This window comes from Dendropsophus ebraccatus, chromosome 3 (genome assembly GCF_027789765.1).
Source record: "Dendropsophus ebraccatus isolate aDenEbr1 chromosome 3, aDenEbr1.pat, whole genome shotgun sequence".
NCBI lineage: Eukaryota > Metazoa > Chordata > Amphibia > Anura > Hylidae > Dendropsophus > Dendropsophus ebraccatus.
Window position 1 is genome coordinate 59,097,849 of NC_091456.1, and position 24,792 is coordinate 59,122,640.

The 24,792-nt window shown below is 39.1% G+C and overlaps 1 protein-coding gene across 2 annotated transcripts; it reads right to left on the reverse strand.

Moving 5' to 3' along the window:
* Nucleotides 1–1,393: 1,393 nt before the first annotated feature.
* Nucleotides 1,394–24,792, reverse strand: LOC138785661 (annexin A1-like). 2 transcript variants are annotated; one of them, XM_069961843.1, is made up of 13 exons: nucleotides 24,721–24,792; nucleotides 20,789–20,867; nucleotides 19,925–20,030; nucleotides 17,312–17,406; nucleotides 16,317–16,430; nucleotides 15,724–15,814; nucleotides 14,730–14,809; nucleotides 7,897–7,953; nucleotides 7,338–7,431; nucleotides 5,925–6,020; nucleotides 5,047–5,105; nucleotides 3,639–3,761; nucleotides 1,394–1,633 (listed from the first exon to the last, which is right to left on the reverse strand). In XM_069961843.1, exons 2-13 carry the CDS (start codon nucleotides 20,861–20,863, stop codon nucleotides 1,574–1,576), a joined length of 1,050 nt encoding a protein of 349 aa, XP_069817944.1. In that variant the 5' UTR covers nucleotides 20,864–20,867; nucleotides 24,721–24,792; the 3' UTR covers nucleotides 1,394–1,573. The 2 variants fall into 2 exon arrangements, with proteins under 2 accessions (XP_069817944.1, XP_069817945.1); XM_069961844.1 differs by lacking the exon at nucleotides 24,721–24,792 and adding an exon at nucleotides 23,802–23,908.

Genomic DNA, 24,792 nt, shown 5'->3' on the forward strand with positions numbered 1-24,792 from the left:
CAGTATGAACCCACCCTTTCTCCATAATTGATTACCTCTGGCCACTTAACAGTTAGGGTCCATTTACACAGAAAAATTATCTGAGAGATTATCTGCCAAAGATTTGAAGCCAAAGCCAGGAATGGGTTTGAAAAGAAGAGAAATCTAAGGCTTACCTTTATGACCTGATCTCTGTTTATAGTCTGTTTCTGGCTTTGGCTTCAAATCTTTGGCAGATAATCTGTCAGATAATCTTTCTGTGTAACCTTTGTTTTTCTTTTGATTGACACTCTTATCCTTCACCTTGTCAGGCTGGGTTCTGGGTTTCTTGTCCAATCACATTCTGGACCAGACCCCTGACCTCCTATAAAACACTCCTAGCCAGTTGACCCTCCACTGGCTATTAGTCTAGCTTTTTTTCTAGCGAGTTTAGTATTCCCTGTACTTTCTCTATTCCCTGTGTCTTTTGGCTTTCCAGACTCCGGCTTCTGCTCCCTGACTACCCCTGGTATTTGGCTTCCCTGGCCTTTGATTTCCATGACCTGACTGTTCTCTGGACTCTGTGTTGGTACCTCTGATGCCTGTTCGGTTTGACCTCGGCTTTCTGACCATCCCCTAAGGCCTTATTGTATGGAGTAATAATCTGCCAAATCAGGCTGATTTGGCAGATTATTGCTCTGTGTAATAAAGACAACAATCAGCTGATGAAACTATCATTGGCTAACTGTTGTTGTTTATTCCAAACTAAAAATCACTGACCGCCAGGCATACATTGCTACGTGTAATAGTGATGCACAACCGACAGCTAATGACTATGTAAAAAAAAAGATAATACAGTTTATACAAACCTCTCTATGCTCCTGCTTCTGCCTGCTGTCCGCAGCCACTGGTGGAACTTCAGAGCCAGTCTCTGAAATGACAAACCACTTAGCCAATCACTGGCCAAGATGGGACCACCACGGCCAGTGATTGGCAGACACAAGTGGGGAGAACACCTGGAGCATGGACAGGTATGTATGAACTTTATTATTTCATACTTTCAAAGCAAGGGCTGCACAGACATCGCAAAATGTCTGTGCAGCTCTTGCTGCATGATTATTGAGCTGTGTAATAGGCTCAGTAAGTGAGCGCCAGTCTAGCAGATTGGCACTTGTTTACTTTACAGATTGGGCTGTGTAATACAGCCCTTGTTGTATGTTTGTCCAGTCTTTGTTCTGTGCTTTGAATATCTCAAGTCAGGGACTGGCGCCTAGTTGCTCGAAGTCACCTAGGCAAATAGACAGTGGGCAGGGACTAGTTTAGGGATCACGGTCTGTGTCCTCCCCATCCCTTCCTGACCGTTCCTCACCTGCAGATTCCTGACAAGTACCTTACTAAATTTATAAATATAGGGCCGTAACAATAATAAATCATGTTTTTGAAGTATAAACTTTATTATATAGGAAAGTATCCATAAAATGTTCATTTGTGTAATAATCTGTTAAGATACAAGAGCTAGTCAAGGTTAATCATTTACTTTTTTCACATTACTCGATTGTATTGAGGATAAAAAAGACTGTTTATATGTTCTCTGCCATACACTTCTATTACTTTATTAGTCATCATAGCCGGAGAGGGCAACAAGAACAGTCTCATAGTCCCCTTTGGTTTCATCCTAAAATGATAGGGAAAAGTAATATATTTAAATATTAAAGACAACACTAAAAACACAGAAATGATGTAATGTAAATCCTCAGACAATTCTTTCATGTATTCCCCTGTTAAGATATATTCAAATCTTAAGTATGATGACGATGTACACACTAAATATGTCCCTAGCCTTAATTGCTTGCCATAGGAATGTCCTTTTAACCTCCATATGGTCGGTAGACTACACTACTCCATTCAATAGGCTCTTTAAGAACTCTATGGGGGAGATTTATCAAACATGGTGTAAAGTGAAACTGGCTAAGTTGCCCCTAGCAACCAATCAGATTCCACCTTTCATTCTTCACAGAGTCTTTGGAAAATGAAAAGTGTAATCTGATTGGTTGCTACGGGCACTTGAGCCAGTTTCACTTTATACCATGTTTGATAAATCTCACCCTATATGTTATATGGATACCATATTAACCAATGAGTAATGAATGGGTGATGGATGACAGTGTATGACATCTGTTACAGGTGTCATATAAAGAATATGTCACAAGCTTCCCAACAGTTTTTCATGATGTATCTGTTATACCCTATAATCTATTGTCATAGATCCATTGAACAAATGCCTAACAATTGGATCCATCACACATAGATTCTAATGACATTTATTAAAAAAGTACATATACAGTGCAATGAAAAAGCACACAAAGTATCCTTTGAATGACATTTAGTCTATGGATGATAGTGGCTCTGTTAGGCCCAGGGTGTGTTCACACGTACAGGATCCACAGCAGATCTGCATCAGATTTGATGGCTCAGATTTGAATCTGCAACTTCAAATCTGCACCATCAAATCTGCTGCAGATCTGCTGCGGATCCTGTCCGTGTAAGCGCACCCTTAGGCTATGTTCACACTGCGTATGAATCCGTCCGCAGTTCTTACGCCGCCGTACATGTGCGGCTGAAACTACGGCCGTGGGAAAAATAGACATGTGGCCAGATGCGTACGCACCGCGAACATACGCCCATAGTACAGTTATGCTTCCCTAGCTTGTTTCGAAGCGATCTGAAGCAGGTCATTTACTTGGAAATCTTTGCCCAGCCCCATAAACCACACAGAACCTTTTGGATCGAAAAATCAAGTTAAATTTGGCTGAAATAAGTACTTCGTACGGGACCGCATGGAAATCCACGGCCGTAATTTTCAACATTTCCGTCCTCAAACAATGGTCTTGTTCATTTTTCACGGCACCGTATACGATCCGGCCGTAAGCTCATACGTAGTGTGCATTGTGCGGGCGTATATCGTATACTTTCAAGTGAACGCATCAACCTCAAAACTATGTGCGTATATTCGCGGTTCGCACTACGGACGGATTCATACGCAGTGTGAACATAGCCTAAAAGTATACGACTGGAGTTATATATTATAACAATAAAGCAGCTGTTTATCTCTGTGTCATAAAAAGAATATTATTAAAGGGGTTATCCAGCGCTACAAAAACATGGCCACTTTCCCCCTACTGTTGTCTCCAGATGGGTGGGGTTTTGAAACTCAGTTCCATTGAAGTAAATGGAGCTTAATTGCAAACTGCACCTGAACTGGAGACAACAGTAGGGGGAAAAGTGGCCATGTTTTTGTAGCGCTGGATAACCCCTTTAATTCTGTCTGATATATTTAACATTGATGAAGTTCCTATAAACATTAGACTGCTGGCCAGATCTTACAAAAATTGGTGAGATCTGCTGACAAAAACATATTTGGATGAATTTATCATTGTGCACCCAGACGTTCATGAGAAAGGCACAAAGTCCCCAGAAAGGGGTTTGGCACGGCAGGGCGGAGGCGTGACCTCTCTCCACATGCAAGCAGGCATAAATCAGGGCAAATATTGCCTTCTATGCCAGTCGTAACATATCCCCTTCATTGTTATGGGCATCTTTGCTCTTCATAAGCAAGTTTATGGGCAAGTTTACATTCAGTGAATATACTATATAAAGAACAAAAAAATAGGAGTACATACCATAATAGCTTCACGTAGAGATTTGCCAGCGAGCTGCTTAAACTGAGCCTTAATGGCTTTCATGTCACCTTCTTGCTGTGAAATCATTATCCTGTTGACTGTTTTATCACGAGTTCCCCAGCCCTATGAGAGGAAGAGATAGATTTTGTAAAGAAAACATGACTCCAATTAAATTTTGTTACTGTCATTTGAAAAAAACTTTTGACATGTCAAAAGCTATTGACCGCAGCCGTTCTCCTTGCTTAGATCTGCTGCAATCCGGAGATACAGCTGGGAAAAGAGCATGCATATTTCTAGCTCTCTATCAAATCTGACTCTTTTCCTTCATTATAGTGAAGCGAGAGAGTTGGATCTTCCATTGGACAGGGAGTGTAGCGCACTGCTGAGTTCTCTCCACTCTGATGACATGGTAAAAGTTTCAAATGACAGTGACACTTAAACTTATTGTAACAAACCATTTCAGCATTATATCGTTACATAATATTGTGATTTAATCTAAAATACCCTGAAAAAACAAGCATAGATCAAATTCAAATTTCAGTGCCACTGCCACCTAAAGTTTTACGATTAAATGGGTTCTCAGATTTACAAAATCAGAAGTGCCACGTGTTCAAGAACTCTGAGAATTATCCATTTTAAGGAGCGTCTCTCTAGAGAACTCTTTAGTCTCTGTGAGATACTTCCTAATTTTTACAGTGTAATGTTTCTTCACTGAATTTTTGGAATTTCCATACTTAGATTTTTTCGGCTGCATACACATGTCCGTGTTAGTTTCTATGGTCAGGAAATACTGTTCATGAAGCCTTTAAGAAGGCTTCAGGAAATCATCAGTATTTCGTAACCGTAAAAACTATATAAAAAAAAAACTAAAAAAAAACTAAGATAAGTAAAAAACAAAAAATAAGCCTGCAATGGATGCTCCTCGCCCTGTCAATTACAGCGCATTTAACTATATGCACTCCTGATTAGGAGCGCATACAGTTAAAGGGCACGACGCAGCATTTGGCGGTACTTGCCCAGGTGCTGAGGCTGGCTGGGGTTGGCTTACAGCTTATATGGAAATAGCCTTCTATGGGGTCATCCATGCTGGATTTTTGGACAAAAATATGTCAGAATCTATAATTTTCTGATCTATTTTCAAAAAGGACACCCTTCAGGAAAATACTGAAGGGTGTCCATACCTTAGAAGCCTGTGGGTTCAGAAAGGTATGCAGATTCCCGATAAGAAATCTGAATAAATTTACCAGACAAGTGCATGAGGGTTTAGTGGTGGGTCAGTGTTTTGCACAAGTGTCATAATGTGTATCCTCAAATTTATGTGTGCACTTTTTTGTGTATATTCCTGTTATTGATAGGGTATTGATAGCAGTATCATGTTTATATACTGTATAGAAATAATGAGCCTTACCTTCATTGCATGATGTAGCCTTTCAGCGAAGTATCCTGGCTTGCTCACCGCAATTTTTGCTATATGTGAGAAATAGGAATTATTGCCTTATTTTTGACTTTTTCAAAGCAATTTTATGTTAAAATAACTTGAAATACATCACACAATTGTTTTTTGTTTTTACAAAACAGTCAACTATCTTAAAGTGTGTGGGAATTACTTCATTATGGGGAAATCAAGTATTGGTGACAGTTTTTTTTTTTTATAAAGTATAACAGAAAACCAAATCTCTGCATGCCTCTGACATCAGAAGAGCTCGATAGAAATACATGCAGCATTATGATTGCACACAACTTTGTAAGAATCTGTAATGCATTTGAATGCAAAAACATTTATTCTTACTTCATATTTTACTAACAAATATACTTGCTGCACTTCCTACTTCAGTTTTTTTCATTTCCTACCAGCTGGCTTGTAATTTTCCTTTAGGCGGAGGCTCCATGCACATAGCAATTTTGTGTGCAATTAGTTTTTTTTTTTTTTGTGTCCTTCTCCATATGCGGCGGGTAACAACTGTATCAGCTAACGCTCACCTGCATCGGCTGTAGAAAACCCTGTCAGTTCACTCAATGAAGCGAGCGGCTCCGGACGCTTGCTTCATTATGTGCTGTGGTGAATTCTGATGTGGGCGCGCACGGATGCGCTCGCATCAGAACTCTGCAGGCCGAAAGATCATTTGGCCGGTACTGCAGTACCGGCCGGGATGATCTTTTCAGAGACCAGACGCTCTGTGACCCTGCCGGGTCACGGAACGGCCGGTCTCTTATGCCATGTGAACATGGCCGTCAATAGAAATTACAAATCAAAGAACAAATAAAAATCAATGTAACATTACATACCCATAGCCACCAAACATTTTTCAATATCCCCCTTCATCTCCAAATCCAGGGCCTTATTAATGTCATGTTTGCTGTATTTGGCATAGTTTTGAAATACTGCAAAAATTTAAATGTTAAAAAATAAGATCAAATAGAGCATTTAAAGGGATTATCCAGTATCAGAAAATTGTATTTAAAATTCAAGTAAAAATTAAAAATCCAGGGCAAGTGGTATTTTCAGAACTGGGACAAACAGGTAAGCTATGTTATTTGCTTCTACAGCATGCTTATTTTTTTTTTTTTTTAACTGATGTAAGAGTACCCCTTTAACGTTTTATTTCTTAAGAATTTGTGATAACGGCACCAATTTCAAACAATATAACTATAAAAATTTGTCATTTACTTCTATTAAAAAATCTGAAGTCTTCCCATACTTATTAGCTACAATATATGATGCAGGAAATGTTGTTTTATTTTCTGTCTGACACAGTGCTCTCTGCTGACATCTCTGGCCAAGACAGGAACTCTGTCTCGGTTTTCTATGTATCCCCATAGAAACCCTCTCCTGCTCTGGACAGTTCCTGTCTTGACCAGAGATTTCAGCAGAGAGCACTGTGTCAGACTGAAAATAAAACAACATTTCCTGCATGACATATAGCAGCTAATTAATATCGGAAGACTGGAGGTTTTTTTTATAGAAGTGAATAACAAATCTATATAATTTTCAGACATCAGTTGATTTGAAAGAAAAAGATTTTCGCTGGACAACCCCTTTAATGCCAAACTTTGAGGACAAGAAGCTTAGTCAATTTTAGCTATCCACTGAAGCACCTTTCTATTGGCTAGAGGTTCAAAGAGCTTCTTCTTGTATTATAATGTGATCACTTATAGACTATGTTCACACAACTCTAAAAATAGAGAAAAGGCGGCTGATTTTGATATTTAAAGAAACGCCCGTTATTGCCGCGATTTAACTGACTGCAATGGCAATGCATTAAAATTAATAGAAAGACGGATGTCCAATGCACACAATGTATTGAATAACGGACATTTTTACTGCAGATGTCAAAATAATGAATATGATCATTATTTTCGGACGTCTTTTATAAACAGCGGACATCTTTTATTAGTTGTTCACACACAGTTTTTGCTTTGTCACAGTTCTATCTCCGTTTTTACTATTAAATTCAATGGACTTTTCAATTAAGCCACACCCAAAGGGCAATAAGTAACCCAAACTAGAATAATGTACCAACACCAATCATTGCACTAATTGCACTAAGGGGAGGCCAAGTTGCTAAATGATGTCCGTTACTTTAGACTCAAAATCACGGACGTCATTCTAAACTGAGCTGAAGAAACGTTGTGTGGACATAGCCATATAATGTATAACTGCATTCTTTATATTATTGTTATTACCATTAATATCATTACCTCGATTTAAATGTGTGTAGCTTCTTTCACAAAAAATTTCTATAAATACCGATGCATCAGCTTTTTTCCTATTTTCTCCAGCTTCATAGAGGGCCTAGTAATGTGTATAGGGGGGGGGGGATAAAAAAAATTATTAAATATAAATATATATATATATATGTATATATTAGTCATGAGCCAATAGTGAAGTATTCGATATTCATTCGAATATCTCCCCGATATTCGAATATTCGATCGAATATTTGATCCCATTAAAGTCTATGGGAACAAGTATTCGTTTATTGAAAACCATCTATTCGACCATTTGGAGGAAAAAAACGGAAGTAGGGGGATTTGAACACTTATCGAATATTTATCGAATATTCAGCAAACTATTCTATAATATTCGATAGATCGAATACCTTACTATTCAATCAAATATATATTCGATCGAACAGTATTCGCTCATGACTAATATATATATATATATATATATATATATATATATATAGCTGTTAATTGTAAAGTATGGATGTTATACCATGTATATTTGACACATTGTATTGACTATCTAATTTACCTTGGCATCTTTGTCAGCTAGCGCTTCATTAACATAGCAGTCTTCATTTCGTAGCCCCTGAAAAAAGTAAAGCATCGACCTGTTTTAATTGCTTATAGGGTTTGGTGTTGTTTTCTTAGACAATGCAAAAAAATGTGTCCACACCTTACCCTATCTATAATTTGGGTAAAGACTGAAATTTCTCACGAAACCCATTTAAAACAAAAACACAACATGTTATTTTAACAAGTAGTGATGAGCAAAACGAACCTGACAAACCCTTGATTATTTCTAATTTTTCAAAAACTTTGGTTCGATAGTGAACCGAATTTTCGGCCGAGTTCAATCGGCCATTTAAAAAAAAAATGGTGTTTAGAAATGTTTTTAAGATGTTTTAGGACAGTGGCATCAGCGTGGAATTATCCCTAATTGTTTTTTTTTACTGTTACTACAGCTTAAAGTCTCACTCTATTGACAGCCACTGCCTTTCAATACAGTGCAGCAGGTTTCTCCAAAGCACAGGAAGAACTAAGACCTGCATCCCCTCAAGGTAAGAAAGGTTTTCAAAGACCAGAACCAAACTTCTCTAGTAACTGCCACTAGGGGTCTACTGCCAGAACATCGGGAGTCCACACAGCACCGCCATTTTAAGGGAACCTGATGCCTGAATGAGAGACCGAGGACTTGCCTTAGGAGGAGAAAGCTCAGAAGCAGTCAACATGTTGAGTAGAGAGCAGCATCGCGAGGGCCCTCCCTCATAAGCCACACCTAACACACCTCAGAGTACTACAGCCATCTCAAGTAGGCATGTAACTTCTGATCTAGCTCCTCTACCCACAGCGAGGCCGTATCAACCAGTTTGGGTAACCTGATGAAGCCAGTGGAGTCATTGTCTGAAACATCGGAGGTACCCGCTTTGAGGCTGACCACTGTCATACGGAGTTCCCTGAGTCTGAAAGCATCAGCCATTCTGCAAAGGCTTTTTGGGGACGAGGACTGTCTTAAATCTGTACAACTCCCTAAGCCCAATCCTGCAGGGACGTATATGAACCTTCGGATCTGGTTCAAGACAAAGAAACAGAATTGGAAGGGGAGAAGATGGCTGTTAATACCAGAGCCGAGCAAAACTCCTCCAGAAAGAAGAGAAGCAGTGGTGGTGGGCTTCGACCTGCTGAGGGTTTAAAGTGTCACTGTCGTTAACATTTTTATTGCAGAAATCAATAGTACAGGCGATTTTTAGAAACTTTGTAATTGGGTTTATTAGCCTAAAAATGAATTTTCATCATGAAAAAGCAGTTTGAAGCTCTCCACCCTGTCTTCATGGTTTTCCTATGGAGAGAGAAAGTAAAGGCAGCAAAAACAGGACAACAAAGAGTTAATTTACATTCACATCTTGGGCTCTCTCTTCTGACAGGCACCATGGAGCTATCTGACCACTAATTAGGTCTCTGAATAGCTCCCCAACTGAGCAATCCTTTGACAGCTGCTTCTAAATACTTGCTCATCGCCAACCCTGGTGGTCAAGCGGCACAATTGCGGGGGGGGGCGATCCCCGCATCCATATCGGGCCGGGGTCTGCGCCGTAATGGCGCTGATCCCGGCTCGGCATTCTATTGCTTTCGGCTGCAGCAGCCAAAAGCAATAGAACACCGATCTCATGGATTCATGCAGTATAGTTATACTGCATGAATCCATGAGATCTATGAGAGATCAGAGTGCATATACTAGAAGTCCCCCAGGGGGGCTTCTAGTATATGTGTAAAGTAAAAGAAAAATGTATTTTTAATAACACAAAATCCCCTCCCCTATTAAAAGTCTGAATCACCCCCCTTTCCCCATTTTATAAATAAAAATAAATAAATAAATAAACAAACATGTTTGCTATCGCCACGTGCGTAATCGCCCGAACTATTAATTAATCACATTCCTGATCTCACAGGGTAAATGGCGTAAGCGCAAAAAAATCCCAAAGTGCAAAATTGCGCATTTTTGGTCGCATCAAATCCAGAATAATTGTAATAAAAAGTGATCAAAAAGTTGTATATGCGCAATCAAGGTACCGATAGAAAGAACACATCATGGCGCAAAAAAAGACACCTGACACAGCCCCATAGACCAAATGATAAAAGCGCTATAAGCCTGGGAATGGAGCCATTTTAAGGAACATATATTTTCTTTAAAAGGTTTTAATTTTTTACAAGCCATCAAATCAAATAAAAGTTATACATGTTACATATCGTTGTAATCGTAACAACTTAAGGAACATATATAACAAGTCAGTTTTACCCTAGGGCGAACAGAGTAAAAACAAACCCTCCCCAAATAAAAAAAAAAAGTGTTTTTTTTTTCAATTTCACCACACATATAATTTTTTTCTGGCTTCCCGGCACATTTTAGGCAAAAATTACATCTGCCATAGCAAAGTAAAATTAGTTGCGCAAAAAATAAGGGCTTATTTGGGTCTCTAAGTGGAAAAAATGCAGGCGCTATGGTCTTATATACACGAGGAGGAAAAAACTAAAGCGCAAAAATGAAAACTGGCTGTGTCCCCTAAGGGTTAAGGGTTTCTAGAAGATAAAGAACATCAAAGAACCCTGTTTGTGAGTCGGGAAGCAGTAAAGTGGGATTACCTCCCTGAGTTTCTCCAAAATCTAAAAGCAGGAGAATAGGTGGAGTTTACTCCTATGAGTATACTCCACCTATTCTCCTGTTTTTAGATTCTTCTCCACAGTGGCAACATCAGTCTAGGAATCAAAATCTACTACCACTTCCACTGTGGCCATGTTTACAACTGAGGTGGTGGTTACCTGTACTGTGACATCCTCCACAAGACCATTTTAGGCCCTTTCCTCACCGACAGCCTACAAAATTTTTCTTACAGATTGCATCAGTAACCCAATTCAGCAAGGATGCCAGCTAGTCAGTGGATGATCATCCCCAAGAGGCAGTAGTAGTGTCTGGCACAGGGACTTCCAGAGGAACTCCGCCAAGAAGAAAGATGCCCTCTTTACCAATGGGGGTAAGGGGGAGGCCAGAATCGGGCATAGCCCGGGGTTGGTCCTTCACCATGGAGACCCACAAGCGTCTGGACAAACAGTAACCTGCTCTGGGCAGTATTGCCCTTTCTGTTAAAAGTTAAGCATAATATCCATAATGTTAAAGCTAATGTGCCTGGTCTTAGGACCATGATCAGTATTTGGTTTATCAATTTAATATAGAGTAACATTTAGAAGTAATCTGTCAGCACCCATGCCCTACCTGAGGTGCTGACAGTGTAATGTAGCAGACAGTCCCCTTGCAAGCATGGTACCTTTTGGTAATTTGTCTGTAGAGTGAAATACATGCAATCTTGGGTTTCCTACTGAAGAGTCAAAGAGGAGTTGTGGCTTGGCGATTATACTGAACTCTGGCACAACTCACAATTCCTTCCTCCTCCCTCTTCAATTAACAATTAACACAGTTTGGTTGTTTTTACTTTACATGATAGCAGATCACTCCTCTGTTGGTGGATACTAGCTGACAGTGTGAGTGAGCAAGAATCCAGTCAGCATTGAATATTTATAAAGAAGAGGGAGGAGGAAGGAGGGGTGAGATGTGCCAGAGTTCAGCACAAACACTGATCCACAACTCCTCTTTGACTCTTCATTACAGTAGGAGACCCGAGATTGTGCATGATCCACTCCACACACTAATTACTAAAAGGTACAATTCTGACAAAGGGACTTCCAGCTACAGCACACTAACAACACCTTAGGTAGGACTTTGTTGCATGCCAAACTGGCAACCCAAACTAGGCCAGAGCAATCCTATTTTGTAAATAATGTCTATATGTACAGTTTAAATTGTGCTTTTATTGTGTTAAAATATCTAAATTATAATACTTGATGGTATTTTATAGCCTTCATGCTATATATTTCATTTGAGTGACTTTTATCTGAGTGACTGAATTGCCACTGAGGTCTAGGGGGGTGCAGGCAGCTGTGCACCTCCAGCCATAAGAGCCCCCCCACCCCTTTCATACACATACTCACCTTGCCGAGCACAGTGTTCATTGGCTTTCCCAGCTTCCTGGCACATGAATGATGCACCACTGGGGCAGGTAAGTATGTTGAGGTGGAGAGACATATAGTTTTTGCTATGGGGCCCCCATAAATCCTAGTTACACCCCAGTGGACCACAGTTACAAATGAGTTACCACAGGGGTAAATATTAAGCCCACTTCTTTGCAGCATGCTTATTAATGACCTTATAGAGGGGATTTAGGGCAGAATTTTCATATTTGCAGATAAAAGTAAATTGGATAAAGTAATCACCACAGGGGAGGATAATAATAATAATAATAATAATAATAATAATAATAATAATAATAAAAAAGAGAAATGAGGTTTAATATAGATAAATGAACAATGATGAACTTGGGCCACAGAAATTAGATGGGAGATTAATCAAACATGGTGTAAAGTGAAACTGACTCAGTTGCCCCTAGCAACCAATCAGATTCCGCCTTTTATTCCTCACAGGCTTTTTGGAAAATGAAAGGTGGAATCTGGTTGCTAGGGGCAACTGAGCCAGTTTCACTTTACACCATGTTTGATAATTTTCCCCCTATATGTACAATTAAACACTGATAAATAATAAACCACAGCAAAATGTGTGCTAAAGATAAGAGCATAAGGGCACATTTATCAATTGCGCCCCTTGTGTACACCATGGAAAGAGTGCAGAATCTGTGTCTTTTCCGTAGCATACGTGCCACTTGTCTGTCGGGGTCAGGACAAGATGGGGAGGGGGCTTGGCCTCCTGCATCTGATTTATCATGGTTTACACCTGCAAACAGGATTAAATCATGGCAGAAATCTATATTTCTGTGCTCAACACTGCTCAAGAGCAGGTTGTTCTGGAAGTCAGACCACATTAAATATTGTGCACAGTTATGGGCAGCTGTATATAAGAAGGATATAGCTGGAGTAAGTGCAGTGAGGTATGACCAAGGTAATTAAAGGAATAAGTCGATTACATTACAAAGACAGGTTGTCAAGCTTGGGGTTATTTAGTTTAGAGAAAAGACACACTTACATATATCTTTCATTGTACAGGAATCATTCTCGTGATCTTTTTATACCTAGGCATCTAAACATGACAAGGGGCCATGAGCAGAGAGAGGTTCACTATTTGCACAAATGAGGATTATTCACTGAAAGAGCAGTGGGCCTGAGAAACTCTCTGCATGATGCTGCGATGGTTCACACAATAAGGGATCTGGATTAGGGATGGTCCGAACCGAGTTCGGATCGGGTTCGTACGAACCCGAACCCTCGGTTATGATTCCCGCTGTCTGCCCGCTCTGTGCAGCGGGCAGATCCAGCGGGAGGACTGCCTGGAAAAATGGGATACAGCCATAGCCATAGGCTGTATCCCATTTTTCCAGGCGGTCTTCCCGCTGGATCCGCCCGCTGCACGGAGCGGGCAGACAGCGGGAATCCGATGCCGAGCGTTCGGGTTCATCCGAACCCGAACCTCGGCGGGTTTGGACCATCCCTAATCTGGATGCTTTTCTTGAAAAATATAAATTGATATTAAAGCGACTCTTTACCCACAATTTGTCCCCCCCAAACCACTTGTACCTTCGGATAGCTGCTTTTAATCCAAGATCTGTCCTGGGGTCTGTGCAGCGCTGTGTCTAATGGCCAGGGCTTACATTTGTATATGCATTAGGCTGGCACCACCTCTCCGTCCTTCCTCCCCACCCTCCTCATCATTAGGAATGGTCCAGGAACATTTACTGCTGTTTGAGCTTTGCACAGGTGTCTTAACGATCCAGCCCATGTTCATTATGCACACAGGTGGGGAATAGGAAGCAATCTGCCTGGATCATTCCTAATGATGAGGAGGGCAGGGAGGAGAGACAGAGAAGTTGTGCCAGCCTAATGTATACACAATGTAAGCCCCGGCTGTTAGACACAGCGCCGCAGGATTAAATGTTGTTTTTAGGACAATAACTGCATCCCCTGTCGAACGGATCCCAGGACAGATCTTGTATTAAAAGCAGCTATCTGAAGGTACAAGTGGTTTGGGGGGGAGGGGTCAGATTGTGGGTACAGAGTCACTTTAAAGGCATTGTCCAGCAGAAATCTTTCTCTTTCAAATCAACTGGTTTCAAAAAGTTATATAGATTTGTAATTTACTTACATCAAGTCTTCCCATACTTATTAACTGCTGTATGTGCTGCAGGAAATGTTGTTTTCTTTTTAGTCTGACACAGTGCTCTCAGCTGACATCTCTGTCTGAGACAGGAACTGTCTAGACAGTTCCTGTTTCGAACACAGGTGGCAGCAGAGATCATTGTGTCAGACTGAAAAGAAAACATTTCCTGTAGCACATACAGCAGTTAATAAGTATGGGAAGACTTGATATTTTTAAATAGAAGTAAATTACAAATGTATACAACTTTCTGAAACCAGTTGAATTGAAAGAAAAAGATTTTTGCTGGATTACCCCATTAGTTGGCATCTGCTTTATAAGGGTTTTTTGTCCCTTTTTTATACAAGACAACTGATATAAATACATCTATAAATCTCTTCCAATCAGCTCTTAATCTATTGCATGGCTTATGATATGGCTGGCTGCCTGCAGTCACCACTGAAGAGAATTTATACAACTAAAATGAAACTCAAATGAAGTTCTAAAAAATATATTTTCACAGCCAACCTAGCTCTAATTGTGCTGCATTAAAATGCTTGGGGTCTATAGCAAAAACAAATTTAGTGTTGGGCCCCCTTCTCACATTGGCTTCATTGTAGTGGCATGGTCTGTCATTGATAAGTACTCTTTAGTAATTTAGCTATGGACTGTACCTTTGAGAGAGTTAACAAAGCCTTCTGAAAATCTCCAGATGTATCACCTGTAATATCCTTTTCCAGCTCAGAGTGATATGCTAGAAAGAAAAAATATATTACCGTATTTATTAAATGTCACTTCATAAGCTTGAATGTAAAATAATAATAATAATAATAATAATAATAATGATAATAATGATAATAATAATAATAATTTGCAGCTTTAGCAGAATGTCACCAATAGAAATAACATGCTTTTAGATTACATTATACATCACATTCTATTTGACAAGGGTTTTTTTAGGCTTTAAAGGAATTAATTGTGTGTTAAAAAAAAACATAAGGTCACTGGAAGCCCACTGTTCTAAATGTCCGGCAACCAGCTGACTCTAGTCATCATACTGTAACTTAACATCAGACAGATTGATATTGTTGAGTCAAGATTCACAAAGGATCCTTTTGATACAAATACAAAATAGAATCCTTTAGGATTCTACTGTATGTCTAGTTGATTACAATGAAGCCGCATCATAGAGGGGCAGGGGTTTCATCCCACTTTTAGCGGGCCAGCCCACCTCCAGTGCTTCACCCCCGGCCGATGCCGTGGAATTTAACTGTGCAGAACACGGGAACTGAGCCGCAGTTCAAAAAAAGGACTGTGGCACTGGCTTCCCCGCACTAGCACCGTACTATTCATATGCAAAAGTTAAAGCGAATATACAGAATGTAGATTCACTTTAAATTATAACTAGTATACATACAGTTAAATAAAAAAAAATACAGATGTATACAACCTTACTTTTCTTTGAATCTAGGTAAAGATTCCAATTCCTCATTATAAAAATCCAATATGATGTAGAAAAACAGTTAATGGGCTGACAACCCATAGACATATATAGAGTATACTTCTCCCAATGCAATATTGAAAGATAATATTTTGTTCTAAGCTAGTCATCTTGTGATGCACATGGGGAAATATAGTATTGGATGACGGGAAAGGTAAAATGCCTACCTGCACTGTAGGCTTCCTTTATCTGCTTGATTTGCTGATTAGATCTTGTTGACAAAATTTCAATGAGTGCCTCTTCATCTGTCCCAAGACCCTGTTAAATATTTCCATTATAAAAATAAAATTAATGCATCTTTTTTCATTACATAATAACTAGTACCTGATTTGTATTTTAAAAATAGTGGGGTTGCATTATATCTGCATAAGGGGGTTATCAACCTTATGATTTTCTAGCAAAAACTGCACTGCTCCTGTCCTTAGGTTGTGTTTGGTATTGCAGATTAGCTCCATTCACTTCACTGGAACTGAGCTGCAAAACCACACCCAACCTGGGGACAGGAGAGGTGCTGTTTCTAGAAGAAAGCTGCCATGTTTTGTTTCTAAGCCTAAACATCCCCTTTAATTATAATTAATTTTTATGTACAAAATCCTAGCAGCTGGAAATTTTGCGCTATTCGTTTTAACACTTTTGATATTTGGCAAATATTTAATAAATGTGAAAGTGCTAGCCCGTGAATCCCAAAACAAAATTTTAGAGTAAAAAACCCCACAATAGTTAAGCACCTCACATGAGGTGCTACACAACAGTATAGTACCTTTGTCGCAGCTTTCAGTTCATCAGCATCAAACTGAGCGGGGGGTTTCAACATATTCAGCATCACATTTTCAAGTTTACCACTGAGAGCTTTCTTTAGAGCTTCTTCCAGAGTCTAAAAAAAAGAAGACTGTCTCACAAAGACGACCACTGTGGAGCCCCAGTAGTAAGTAACAGTGGAAAAATGGTTACTTGAGGTGCAACACAACTAAAGTTCTTTGTAATAAATTTTTTCTGTGTACACCATATTTTTAATGTTTTGATACAAATGAGTACAGTATGAAGACTGTTTGTAACTGTTATACTATACCCATTGGTGCACCTGTAGTCTAAACTGGTATCCAACAGGATGTGCCATGAATATCTGATAGATACGGGTCCCACCTCTGGAAAGGCTTTCTAGCCCATCCAGCATACTTGTGGTGGTAGGATGTGGCTAAGGCACCAAAAACTGTTGATCAGGCTTTATTACTCTGCTTATATCCCATAGATGTTTATGATCCGACATCCAATAGATGTTTATGGGAGATGCATAAACAGCATAGTAAATATATAATAGCAAATATTGAGATAGAAATACCCATTTAAGGATAAGAAATAGTACTTATGTGGTACCCATACTAAAAAACCTCATAAATTGATGTACATGGATCCCATTTCTTGTACTCACTTAAAGGGGTATTCCAACAAATTAACTCATCCCCTATCCACAGGATAGGGCATAAGTGTAAGATCACTTGGGTCTGACCACTGGGTCCCATCGTAAGCTCAAGAATGTTGCCCTCACTCCTTTGTTTTGATTTGAGCAGCAAGTCAACACAAGAGCATTTCAGGCAATACAGTATATAGGAGAAAATCTGGGAGAATAAAACATTAGCCTTATAACTATGCGCCTAAAGTAAATTTTTTAAACTCAATGAACTTTTAATAAATTCTGTAATTTGTAGAAGAAAGTATAATTCTACAGAAAAAAAATGTGTCTTATCATGTTCTTACCTTTCCTGTTTTCTTTTGGTATGCTGCTTTAATCTCTTGACGCTGTTCATTGGTTCTTTTAGGTATGATATCAATAATAATTCCTTTATCGATTTCTAATAAACAAGAATTTTAAAATTATTTTAAACTGAACAGACTTATTTCATCCTGTTAGTTTGTTAAAAATAAGACAAATAAGAGAAATGTTTACTTTTCAAGCCGTATGGTTTTAATTTTAGTTAGTTTATATCATATTTTGATATTGTTTGGTAACTATGGGATCCACAGAATCCACTGCAGACTAGCGCTGCGGGCAGTTACTGACTGCAGTTGTTTTGGAAAGTCATCAGTAAACCAGGCGGGGTTTACAAGAGCCGTCTCATTGGTTTTAGCAGGAAGAAGACAAGGGCCCCTTTAAAGGGGTTATTTGGCACTAGCACATTCTTAACATGTTGCTGCCATATAAGAAAACATAACAAACATGTTATGCTTACCTCTCCGTGCTCCTCCGAAGTCCCAATGCAGTCACCAGTGTTCCTTGCTGTCTGTAGTTGCTGTTACTTGGGAGTTAAAGCCTGATTAGCCAATCATTGGCCATTTGTCTTGCCTCAGTCACATTTTTGGCTGAACAGGCTGTCACTACCAAGATAAGCTCGTCTCAGAAGTAACGGCAGCTACAGACAGCAGGGGACATGAGCAACCACATTAGGACACCAGGGAAGCACGGAGTGGTAGGCATAACATGTTTATTAACAGCATGTTAAGAATGTGTTAGTGCCAGATAAACCCTTTAAGGATTCTAGTGTCTCATGAAGCTATTTTAACAGAATATCCTAACATACTATTAGAGACTCAAAGGATTTCATTTTCATAACAGGTGGGTGTTCACACATACACAAAAACAGCATATGCTTTTAGACACAGAGTGTCACCAAAATTGTATTGTTGCGACGAGCTGACAATCTCTTTCCATACATTTAATATAATGAATTTATAAATAACTTATAGAGTCACTGTTTTTACTTTTTTTTTATTTTTTTTTTGCAGAAATCAATAGTCCAGGCGATTTTAAGGAACTTTGCAATTGGGTTTATTAGGCAAATATGCCATTATCTGCATTTAAAAAGCCTTTTCCCAGGTCCCCCATCCTCTCCTTTTTGTCATCCACTGCTCAGAATCAGGAAATCTCGACTGTTTTTTCATTAGTCGCATCCTGTCTGAGCTATGGAGAGGGGAGGGGGTAGGAGAGAGGGAGGAGAAATGCCTGCAGCAGAGAACAGAGAGCAAAGGATTACTCAGTGGGGGAGCTATTCAGAGTGCTATTCAAAGGTCAGAGAGGTCAGTGGTGACTGTCAGAGGAGAGATGTGAATGTAAATTAACTCTTTGTTGTCCTGTTTTGGTGCCTTGTTTCCCTCTCTCCATAGGGAAACCATGAAGACAGGGGGGAGAGCTTCAAACTGATTTTTCATGATAAAAATAAATTTTTTGGCTAATAAACCCAATTACAAAGTTTCTTAAAATCACCTGTACTATTGATTTCTGCAAAAAAAAAAAAAAAAAAGTAACACAGTGACTCTTTAAGAAAGGACACATCTGTATACAGATTAAATATGTTCTATGTTAGAAAGTAATATCTTTTACAGCTCATCCACTTTAACAGCTTTTTTTGTTAGTGCAGTGATAATAACCAATAATAAAGTCCTAGGCCCTAAAGCAAATTCTATAACAGGTTCTCCATTTATCATGTGTTTTGTGGCACATGTGCTAGAGCCATTGGACTTCTCAGACACAAAACCTAAGCTGCAACTGCAACTGTTTTATTTCCTAATGATATGTTACTGTGCGTATAAATACTGTAGATCAAGAGCTGTAGTACAAGATACAATAAAAAGGTCTTTCCGAATGATACAAGTAAGGCTGGGTTCAAACTACGTATAACACCAGCAGTTCTGTGACAGATGATCTTCATTTCTGGTAAATTTGGATGCGAGCGCACCCGTGTGCACCCGCATCTGAATTCAACACTGCACACAATGGAGCGTGCGGCTCAGGCTGGACGCTCCATTGTGAGCAGCGGTGAATTCTGACATGTCTTGTCTAGCCGCTATTCAATGAATAGCGGACACAGAAAACTGACACGTCAGTTTTTCGTGCGGCCGGATGGATTCCCAGCTGGAGCGTATACTATGTGCATACGATTCATCCGGGATTCAATTCATTCCCATACAACGTAGGTTTTGCTCCCTCTCGTTGCCCTGTGTAATAGGGGCTTCTGTCTGCAGTGCAGCTGAACCCTCATATGTGATTACTTAATACTAGCAGGCAGCTGATTCTCATTGTCTCATCACCAATGCACAATTGCAGTAAAATACTGCCGTTTTACTGCAACTGCAAAATAACTGGAAAAGCACAGCAAAGATGCAACAAAAATTCCATCAATTTTCTTATGCATTGTTTTTAAATCAGTTCCTGGCCTCGGCTTTAAAATTGCATAAAAATTATTTAAAAAAAAAAGTGTCTGTTGATTGGTTTACATCATATCTACTGTAATATCCTTATAAATTCAAGGCTACCAGCCCTCTGTGGACTATAATCAGTCAGTAGCTATATTGGGAAAAAATAAAACCTCATACCCTTTCCAGTGATGGCCTTTTCCAAAGCGTCTACATCTCCTGCTAAATTAAAGCTGGGCACAGGTTTTACATCTGATCCTCCTTGAACCTCATGGACATCCTTTTCCTAGATAAAATCATAGATTAAGGCTGTGTATATTTAAACCTTATCAAATTTTTACAGTTTTTCATACATTTTATTGATACATTAAATTATATTAGAATTCAGATAGTTTATTTTGCATGCCTTTCAGTATAATCAGGTTGACCTATTATTTCTTTTCATACTGCTGCAAAAACTACTGCAGATACTACAAATTGTGACATTTTAAATTTTTTAAATGACCTTTCCAAATAACTCTTGAAAAATTTTAGGACTGTGCTCACATAGGGGGAGATTTATCAAACATGGTATAAAGTTAAACGGGCTCGGTTGCCCCTAGCAACCAATCAGACTCCATTTTTTATTCTTCACAGACTCCTTGGAAAATGAAAGGTGGAATTTGGTTTCTATGGGCAACTGAGCCAGTTTCACTTTACACCATGTTTTATAAATCTTTCCCATGGTGTTTGTTTTTGCTGTATTTTTATAGAATTATTTTGCTGCAAATTGAACAATTGCTGTAAAATACTGCCATTTGAAAAGGAAAAGCACAGCAAAGATGCATTAAAAATTTCATCGACTTTCTTATGCACTGTTTTTAAATCAGTTTCTGGCCTTGGCTTCAAAAATTGCATACAAATTATAAAACATGAGAACACAAGCTGCGTTACAATATAAAATACCTTTACCATGAATTATTTATTAAGCTATAAGTGCTGTCCTTGGTATGATTTTAATATTTATTATAGCCAAAATGTGCTATATAGGAAGGTTTTACTTACAGTACATTTGTCACAAGTTTTCTGTTGGGCCGCTTGTAGCATTTGTTGAACTATAGAATACTTTTGTTCCTCCATTTTTCTAAAATGGCAATAAATAGAGAATATGTGAGAAAATTTTCAAGTCACCTATTAAAACAATTCAATAAAAATTATGCTTTACAGCTGCAGAAATTGTGACATATGTAAATACTGTACAATATAGGCCAACAAAAAGGAAAACAATAAGCATTCTGCCAGAGAGACAAATGACATTATCCTCAACCAGTCATTTACTGAAACAAATGTATAATTACAATTAAAAATCATGTCCCATTCTCACATGGGAGGATGAGCTGGGTCACTACGTCACTCCTCTGGAAGTTAAAAAGATACTTTCAAATCCACATGGATTCTCAAACTGCATAACTAATTCATTCATTCATTTAAAGTCTTAGCACAGTGGTATAAACCGCCTTATCAACTTTTCAAGTGGGGCTTAATACCCAATAGATTCTGCTGGAGATGTGGCAATTCACCTTGTATGCTCTCCCATGTCTCCCCAAAACGCATTGATTTTGAGAAATAATTTGCTATTAACTATACCCACCACCATTTTTACCTAAAAACGTTCACCTTGGTAACCTTGTGATTCACTTTGTCTCTGTCTACACATCCTGGGTCTGTTTGGCTGCCAAACCTTGGTGGACTGGGGTGGATTTGGCCAGCGTTGGTGTTGTGCCCATAACTCAACTCTGAGAGGTGGGTTCCTCCATAAAGCTGTGGCAAGGATCTTTTAACTTGATGTTATCTGTTAGAGTTTGTTCCTTGTGTGTGAATTCAGCTGGAAGAACCAGCCAACGCCCAATCTTTATCTGACCTGATTCACACTTCACACTCTGCTGCCAGGGAGCTGACACCTGGCTTCATGCTTCTCCTGACTCCTGTTCTCTGGTGCTCGTGGAGTTAAGCCTTCAGGTGCTGCCATCTGGCTCCTGAGGCTTGCTCCATTCAGAGTATAGGGGAGGGGTCCCTGGCTGCTATTGGTCTCCATCAATGCTGTCAGATTCCTTGTTCCTATCAGGGGCGGGAATTCTGGCCGCATTTAGTCCGGTCATTTACTACCAGGAGTTGCCAGTGTATGTTTGGTCTCCAGCTATATTAGCGTTATATTATTGTACTGCTTGTTACTAGACTCTTTGACTTGAACTTTGACTTTGCCTCATCCCTCTGTACTGCTTTACCTCTTGTGCGCGACCTTGGACTGGACTCTGTTAACCCTTTGTTTGCTGATTTGGATTTTGACATTACCTGCTGGTGCCAACTCGGACTGTCTAACATGTTTGTTAGTGTACCTGTCTGTGTGTTTTGTCTACCACCCCATATCACTGGTTAGGCTAGTGACGGTCGCCCAGTTGCTGCCGTAGGGTAAGCCTAGTGGGAAAGTAGGCATTGACAGGGGTTGCGGGTGAAGAGAAGGGACTGCCATTATCCCTGACCCTCAGGACTCCCAGGAATGCCATTATCCCTGACCCCCAGGACTCCCTAACATTATCACCCTGTGATTCCTTTTCAGCCTATCTGCACCCCCGTATCCTCTGGCACTTTCCAGTGCCTAAACTGATTTGAGAAACCACTGAGAACAACATTTCTAAAATATGCAATAAGTAAATTAAGTTACCCCCACAACCTGTCCTCCTTTGGCTCCTTTCTTAACTTCCCTAACCTCACCTGGTATCTCAAATATCTTGCTCTACAACATTTCAGTCTCTATCTGCCATAATATGTTTTCTAACATACATGACGTGGTAAATACTTGAAATCAAAGTATTTTAGGAGTGATACCTTTATTGGCCAACAAAAAATTGTTAGAGCTGTGAGCTTTTGGCATTCAAAAGATCCCTTCGTCAGACAAGTTCACAAATAAATGACTTACAGAAACAGCACAACATTTTAGAGATGTTACAAGCAAGAAGGGAGAGACATCTGTGAATTGGAGAGGGGGGTCTGAGGGGGTATATACATCACATAGATAAGCCAGGGCAATAAAAAGGACTTGTTGTAAATTAAAGCTTATTTGGAAGTCCAAGATTGTTGGCCAGTTCAGTCTTATCTGTGGAGTGAATCCATGTAGTGGGTCATAAATCCAGGTGCCAGGTTTAGTCCATGTGTTAATGACTGGAATGTTTTTATCAATTTGAATTCCCACACTTTCCTCTCTCTGTCACTCTGGAAGTGACCTTGAGGACCATAACCTTTAAATCTGTTATTCTATGGTCCAGTCCTGAGAAATGTTGGCCTACAGGGGTGTTGAGACTTCTTTTGATTGTATGTCTATGTAAGTTCATTCTAGTTTGTAGTTTCTGTTTTGTTTCCCCAATGTAAATCCCTGTGGGGCATCGTGTACACTTTATCATGTAGACGACATTGGAGGATGTACATGAGAAAGCATTGGGGATTGTGTAGTCCTGCTGTGTATTGGGGATGCGGATTGTGTTTGTTTGCAATATGTGGGAAAATGTGCTGCATTTTGGTCCTCAAAGGTCACTTCCAGAGTGACAGAGAGAGGAAAGTGTGGGAATTCAAATTGATAAAAACATTCCAGTCATTAACACATGGATTAAACCTGGCACCTGGATTTATGACCCACTACATGGACACACTCCACAGATAAGACTGAACTGGCCAACAATCTTGGACTTCCAAATAAGCTTTAATTTACAACAAGTCCTTTTTATTGCCCTGGCTTATCTATGCGATGTATATACCCCCTCAGACCCCCCCTCCCCAATTCACAGATGTCTCTCCCTTCTTGTTTGTAACATCCCTAAAATGTTGTGCTGTTTCTGTAAGTCATTCATTTGTGAACTTGTCTGACGAAGGGATCTTGTGAATCCTGAAAGCTCACAGCTCTAACCATTTTTTGTTGGCCAATAAAGGTATCACTCCTAAAATACTTTGATTTCAAGTATTTACCACGATATGGATTTTTCTGGCTAACACAGTACCATACTATACATTTTTTTTACTAACATACATGAAAAACCTCTTCTTCTATACACTGCCACTTCAGGTCTTCTTCAAAATCCTCTCCCTCTTTCTATTCTCAGGGCCTGGAGTGATAATCTTGCCCAATAGAGGCCCAGCCTTGTGTAAGCGAGCTTTAAATGCATTAGAATAATATCATAAAGAAGTAAAGAAGCAAACATCAGTTATTAAGAAGCACTTAATTAATTTGCTCTAAAACCAAAACCAAGGCACTCCCACTGGCTAGATTTTAAAATCCTTCTTAACTTGCATTCATATACTGTAACAACATGCATTAGATTGCGGGGGCGTCTTTTACAGCTGGTAATGCCACCCTAATGGGATAATATTGTCAGCTGAAGATATTTCTCTAACTTGTTTTCTTTACAATAAAACCTTTCTTTGAAGTGTTGTTGGATCCCTTATATTATCTATTGTATAGGTAATTAAGAAATGTAATGTCCTCCAACAGTCCCAAACATTAGTCTCTTTAGTCTTGATTCCCTTCACAAGGCTCCAGTTTCTTCTTAACAATCTGAAGTTGGCAAAGAGCTATATAGCAGTCATTTTCAACCTCTTTACCCTATAAAAATCCCATCCATACTGAGAAAGCGACAATTCTTTCTTGTCATATTTTGGCTAAACCCTAAATAAGGTGTGAAGAAAACACATCAATGACTTAGAAAGTCATTTATCCTTTATACAATGTTATTATTAATGCATCTATCTTTATTGAACTTAAACATTTTAAATTAGTATTGCTAAAACAAACCTGTACTTAGAAATTAGAAATTTGTGTCTACTTATAATCCAATTTGCCAAACCCTTTAAGAATATATATATATATATATATATATATATGTATATATATATATATATATATATATATATATATTATCACTAACATAATAGAAATAAATCTACCATACCTTTCTATAACAGAGATTTTATTGCTTCTGCTTCAAGTGTCAGCTGGAAAAATGTGCTGGCATTAGGCGAAG